The 6,371-nt window shown below is 37.4% G+C and overlaps 2 protein-coding genes across 7 annotated transcripts; one reads left to right on the forward strand and one right to left on the reverse strand.

Moving 5' to 3' along the window:
• Window positions 923-3,089, forward strand: LOC109341734 (protodermal factor 1-like). Of its 5 annotated transcripts, none has more exons than XM_019579701.1 (5): window positions 923-1,167; window positions 1,371-1,452; window positions 1,504-1,782; window positions 1,939-2,448; window positions 2,551-3,089. In XM_019579701.1, the coding sequence occupies exons 1-5, from the start codon at window positions 984-986 to the stop codon at window positions 2,879-2,881; spliced, it is 1,386 nt and encodes a 461-aa protein (XP_019435246.1). In that variant the 5' UTR covers window positions 923-983; the 3' UTR covers window positions 2,882-3,089. The 5 variants fall into 5 exon arrangements, with proteins under 5 accessions (XP_019435246.1, XP_019435240.1, XP_019435265.1 ...); XM_019579720.1 differs by having other exon boundaries at window positions 924-1,167; window positions 1,371-1,782; window positions 1,939-2,012; window positions 2,091-2,448; XM_019579711.1 differs by having other exon boundaries at window positions 924-1,167; window positions 1,371-1,782; window positions 1,939-1,976; window positions 2,055-2,448.
• Window positions 4,450-6,136, reverse strand: LOC109341760. 2 transcript variants are annotated; one of them, XM_019579741.1, is made up of 2 exons: window positions 6,012-6,136; window positions 4,450-5,788 (listed from the first exon to the last, which is right to left on the reverse strand). In XM_019579741.1, exons 1-2 carry the CDS (start codon window positions 6,023-6,025, stop codon window positions 4,696-4,698), a joined length of 1,107 nt encoding a protein of 368 aa, XP_019435286.1. In that variant the 5' UTR covers window positions 6,026-6,136; the 3' UTR covers window positions 4,450-4,695. The 2 variants fall into 2 exon arrangements, with proteins under 2 accessions (XP_019435286.1, XP_019435281.1); XM_019579736.1 differs by lacking the exon at window positions 6,012-6,136 and adding an exon at window positions 5,878-5,987.

Consider the following 6,371-nt stretch of genomic DNA (forward strand, 5'->3'; position numbering starts at 1 on the left):
CTAAGACTTTTTTCAAATGAGTAAAACTCATAGGCTGGTGTGAGAAAAAGAAAGATAATAAAAAAAGTTGTTGAAATATTACATTTTTAGTACCTATAAGTGAAGCAAAATTTTAATTTAGTTTCTATAAATGAAAAAAAAGTAGTCCCTATATAAACACTACTTTTCAATTTGTTCACTATCATCCATCATTATTATAGTTATATTTTTACTTTATTTTCTATTTGACTTGTATATTCTCCATGACTTGGTCACCATAAAGACCAAATTGAAAAGAATATAGACAAAAATTAAAACAATGTCTATATAGAAAATAAATCAAAAATGAATGAGAGCTAGAAATATATTTCAAGCAACAAAAAGGTGGGAAACAATTGGTAAATGATGCTAATTCTATGTTAAACCAACCTTGCATTTGCAGATTATTATTGCTATTCACACACACACACATATATATATATATATGATCATAATGTAGCTATATTCACATATATTTCTTGAGACATGTCTTCATTAACCCCTATAAATGTAGTAGTGTTGGAGATTCCCTTGTTATAATGTTGATGCATGTACTGAAGGAGAAAAAGATGTGTAACACTAGCTTTCAGAATCCAAAATTGTAGATTAACTAAAGAACATGAGTAATTGCAACTAGAACCATATAATAATATACCAAATGGCACACAAGCTTTAAACTTATGATCAATAGGAAACTTGACCAAAGTTTAAGTAGAGTAAAAGGTAGACATGAAAACAATGATTCAATTCAATATTTATGTTTTTGAACTATTTTAGAAAACTCATGCATTATTGCATGAAGATGTAGTAAATAGTAGTAAATGCACCACTGCAACAACCATCTAACACGTATACTCCTTCACCTGCTTATATTTACTTCACTATGTGAGCCATTTTATACTCACACACCCCTCTCTAACCATTTCAAAACCCTCCTCTCTACCCTTCTTTCTCAGAGTGTAATAATGGAGAGGGAAAGAAGTTATGCTGTTTTTCTCACCATCATCACATTGTTGGCATTGCTTTCTCAGAATTTTATCAACCCTGTAATATCCACCACCCTTGAAGACAAGAAAAACTACTACTCTACAAACTCACCACATGCAGAAACCTCTCACACTGGTTTAGCTAGCTCCTTGTGTGACAATAGTAATTCTCTAACTTGTAGTATCTCTTTTACTTCATTGTTTATGCAAAATGGATACTATTATTGATGAGGATTTGAACTTTTCTAGCTGCCATGCAGTTTCATATTTGATGTGTGAAAGATGAAAGTCTCTAAAGAAGCATTTTGATGTTATTTTTTTACTTTCTCAAACTAATAGTATAAACATTGTTTTCACTTCTTGAAGGCTCACACAGCAGTCCTCCATCTCATCATGGCTCTGGAGGTAGCTATGGAAGCACACCACCCTCTCATGGAACCCCGTCTCATACGCCTTCTCATGGAACTCCATCTCATACGCCTTCTCATGGAACTCCGTCTCATACACCCTCTCATGGAAGCCCGTCACATGGAGGTGGTGGAAGTTATAATCCAACTCCATCACCACCTTCAGGTGGTGGTTATTACAATCCAACCCCATCAACTCCCCCAAATGGTGGTAGTTACAATCCAACCCCATCAACTCCCCCGGGTGGTGGAAGTTATGATCCAACCCCGTCAACTCCCCCGAGTGGTGGAAGTTATGATCCAACCCCATCAACTCCCCCGAGTGGTGGAAGTTATAATCCAACCCCATCAACTCCCCCTGGTGATGGAAGTTATAATCCAATTCCGTCAACTCCACCGAGTGATGGAAGTTATAATCCAACCCCATCAACTCCCCCTAGTGGTGGAAGTTACAATCCAACCCCTTCAACTCCCCCTAGTGGTGGAAGTTACGATCCAACCCCATCAACTCCCCCGGGTGGTGGAAGTTATGATCCAACCCCGACACCACCCTCAGGTGCAGGGAGTGGAAGTTACAATCCAATCCCATCAACTCCCCCGGGTGGTGGAAGTTCTGATCCAACCCCATCACCACCCTCGGGAGGTGGAAGTTACAATCCAATCCCATCAACTCCCCCAGGTGGTGGAAGTTATGATCCAACCCCATCACCACCCTCGGGTAGTGGAAGTGGTGGAAGCTACAATCCAACACCATCAACACCCTCGGGTGGTGGAAGTTACAACCCCACACCATCACCACCCTCAGGTAGCAACTGTGGATCGCCACCACAAGACCCTTCAACAACACCATCAACCCCAACAACACCGTCAAACCCTCCCTCAGGAGGAGGAGGTTACTATAACTCTCCACCAACTGTTGGAGGTGATAGTCCCCCAACACCAATCATTGTGAGCCCACCAAGTACTCCAATTGACCCAGGAACCCCCTCCACACCACCTTTCCTTCCTTCACCATCTCCGTTCACGGGTACATGCAAGTAAGTTCCTTTCACTACATTACACTGTAAACTAAACTACCATATAATGACATATTTTCCACACTGTTAACTAACCTTGTGACAATTTCCTCTAAACTTCAGCTACTGGAGGAATCACCCAGGAATAATATGGGGACTGCTGGGGTGGTGGGGAACCTTAGGGAACGCATTTTCTGTCCCTGGTATGCCAGGGTTCGGTTCCAGTCTCACTTTGCCACAAGCACTTTCCAACACAAGAACTGATGGGCTTGGAGCACTCTATAGAGAAGGAACTGCTTCTTTTCTCAACTCCTTGGTAAACAACAAGTTTCCTTACACAACTCAGCAAGTCAGAGACAGGTTTGCAGCATCACTTAGCTCAAACAAGGCGGCGGCAGCACAAGCTCGCCTCTTCAGGATGGCCAATGAGGGGAAAATGAAGCCACTAGTGTGATATGATTAATTCAATTTGTGTCAGTTTATTGTTTAGTTAAGATTTAAGAAAATTATTATATCGAAAAGACTTATGTTATGAGTGTGTTATTTGGCTTCTTATTATGTTAGTTTAACTTAATATGGATACCATGTTACTTTACAAGTTAATGTGAGCTTTTATGGCTTCTTATTTTAGAATAAAGTTAACATAAGATCTTCAGTATAAATCCCTACAACTGTTGCAATGTAAATTCTCATTCAGAAATCCTTCTTATAATTATACAACAACCCCTCCAACTCCATTACAATGGTAAGCAAAACCAGAATCTGTGATATTATTTGTCAAACAAAAACTTACAATGGTTCTAGGTACACCACATGAAGTGCCAAAACAAAAAGTTAAAACCAAGAGGAATTATCGTAAGTTTTCAGTACATCAGACTATTGATAATTGAATTATGGTAAGTTTTGTCATTAAATGCCCAATGAGTCCTATTACATGAACTGCATTTAAGATGATGAGCAAGGTCCACACTATCAAAAGTTAAATAGTTGTCTAATATAGTAGAATTCTTTCAATCTTTTCAGTAAGATTTAAAAGTTGTCTACTATTGTAGTATTCTTTCCTAGTAAAACACAAGGGAATGGTTTTGTTGTCAATGTAAATATAAACAAAGACAATACATGGTCCAAGGTGGTAGAGTGTGTGTCACTATATGAAATTGGAAGTGTTCAAGCAATATAGTGGAAGAGTATGTATTGAAGAGCATTGGCATAGATGGTGCAGTCATTGCATATTTAAGTTCCCTTAACAGGAAGTATACAAGGCTGTCCTTTGGTTCAGAACAATTATATCAATAGCTAAACCATATAAATCAAGAGTAGTCTTCACGTGGAAAGACAGAAGTTCCATAAAAGCTAAAAAGAAACCCAATAAATCAAGACTCTAGAGTAGAACTTCATGTGGAAAGTCAGAACATGCATTAAAGCTTGAAAAGAAACACACCAACTCACACCCTCAGCTTACCAAACTTTCAAAATATGAGCAAGATATTAACTGCAGTGATATTTAGGAGAGCCATAAAGGAAGAATCCAAGAGAAAAGAAATGTTTAGCTGCAGTGATGTTCCTATTTGTTCTGTAGATGTTCTGTTGAAAGAGAAAGAAGTTTCACATCGAGAAGAAATGAGCAAAATGAGGAGTATATAAGTGTATGGACCTATAAACTTAAAGCCTTAAGGTTTTGGGTTAAGAAGTGGTATCAAGTCCACTTATGAAGAAAATCAGCATACTCTCCTGCACTGCAAGATTTGGATGGGGTTTGTTCATAAATTCCGACATGTTTCTTTAAGGAATACTTCGTTTTGTATTTTTTGGACAGTGTTGGGCTTGCCATAGAATGTTGGATCAGTTTTTTAGAATGTTGGTCATTGGGATGAAAGAGAAAAAAACATGGTATTCAAATTTCGATGTTTAATTTTGTGATTCAACTCTCAAAAGCAAAATAAAAACAATAGAAAGATAAAAACATATTAAGAAAGTTTTAGGATATCATACATCAGACTCATTGCTAAACCACATAAGATATTGGTGCAAAAGTTCATAGGCTTACCTTTTAATTTGATATCTTCCAACAGAAATGCTCAATCAAGAAAATCCAGCCCTTGAGACTGAACCTTTGTATGATAAAGTAACCACTATAGCCAATTTTACATGTGCTCACTGAATCTCTTTGAATACAAATGGTTTGAATGGCATACATGTCCTGTTGGTTACAATTATTTTACAGCAGATGAGAACTTAAATACCAAGAGCATCACAAGTAAGGTCTAATCAACTAATATGGGATTCAAACCATTTAAAAATTTGGTCAGAATGCACACTAGTCATCTCATGATAAGCAAATGCTAGGTTTAGCTCCTCCTGGATATGAGGAACAAGATGCTTATCTAGTGAAACAGTGTTCTTCTCTTCAAGAACCTCTTTCCATTTTATCGCACGCCCATCTCTCGTCATATATCCATCTTTATCAATAAAGCCTTTTCCCTTCAAGAATTCAAATAATTTTCCAGACAGATTCTGATCGAGACCTGGAATTCTATCAGATAAAGTGTTTGCTGACAATGGGAACTCAATGCATTCAACAACACCAACGTCAATCCCCACGTCTTTCAAAATCTCCACATACTCGTCTATTTTCTGCTTCCTTCCAAAATCTTTAGGCATATGAACAAAGAGGGTAGGAGGGTAGTCCCTTTTAACATCCATTTCCTCAAACATTCCCTCCGCAATCATGATCACGATACTATTAAACTTCATAGTACTAGCAAGCACAGATACAAAATATCCACCAGAAGATGCACCTAAAGCCACGAGAGGAAGTTTCTCGAGCTTCCTTTTACTAATCCACCATTCTATAATGTCTTTAACAACTAACAATTCCTTACCATATGTCCAACATGTTCTTGCACTTGAAATAGTAATAACAGCAAAACCTCGTGCAAGAGCATTAAGAACAAGTAATCTTTCTTCAGGCAAACCAATGCAATCAGGGCATTCAGGGGTCCGGTCCCAAAAATTAATGGCCCTACCATAGCATCCATGAGCTACAAAAAGAACACCCTTAGGTGACGATTCGGGTACTTGCCAAATCAAATCTGTTCCATTCCGGAATTCTTTTGTTGGATGAAATTGCACCAAAGAGTCAAAACCATTCAATTGTTGTTTAGGATTAGGAAGTTCATGATCTAAACTAAGTTTTTCACTATCATTATTTGTTTTTGTGTAGTTTTCTTCACCATCAGTCTTAAGTAATAAATAAACAAACACTAGCATTAGCATCAATGTAAAAGACATTACAAGTACCGAAACCCTGCAATTCTGAACACCATTCCTTGGATTTGATTTGTGTCCACGCTTCAACATGCTGCAAAAAAAGGGATATAAAATAAAGTGCTTTAGACATTTAAGCTATAAAACAGAGCAATGGAAAATAGAACTGAATGAGTTAATTACATGGAATGTGTCACACAACCCTTTATTATGAATGCAGAAAAGATCATTTTTTTAGCAAAAAAAACATGAAAAAACATAAGGGGTTGATGTTATGGAACAGCATTGCACCATTCAAATCAGAATTGAAAACATACTCTGTTGGGATCATGTGGGCGAACTCAAAAATTTCAACTTTGGCCCTTTTGAGTGTTGAATCTCAAAGTACAATTCAGTGGGTTAAATCTTAATCAACGAATTTTGTGGATTGATCAAAAATGGAAGTTTGTAAGTTAAATCAGAATTTTGTGAATTTTGACTCGAACTCCAAAGCTTGGCCATTTGGAAAATGGAAGTTTCAGAAAAAATGATCAAAAAATTGTTTTGGGTTGGGCTTTGTTGGGCCTCACATGGTCAAAATCATTTTGGGCTCTGCCCTACGTTTCAAGTCATTTTATATTGTAGTTTTTTAATGTAACATCTTCAGTTCTGACATGCGACCCATCAGCTTAAATACT

Source organism: Lupinus angustifolius, chromosome LG02 (assembly GCF_001865875.1).
Source record: "Lupinus angustifolius cultivar Tanjil chromosome LG02, LupAngTanjil_v1.0, whole genome shotgun sequence".
Lineage (NCBI taxonomy): Eukaryota > Viridiplantae > Streptophyta > Magnoliopsida > Fabales > Fabaceae > Lupinus > Lupinus angustifolius.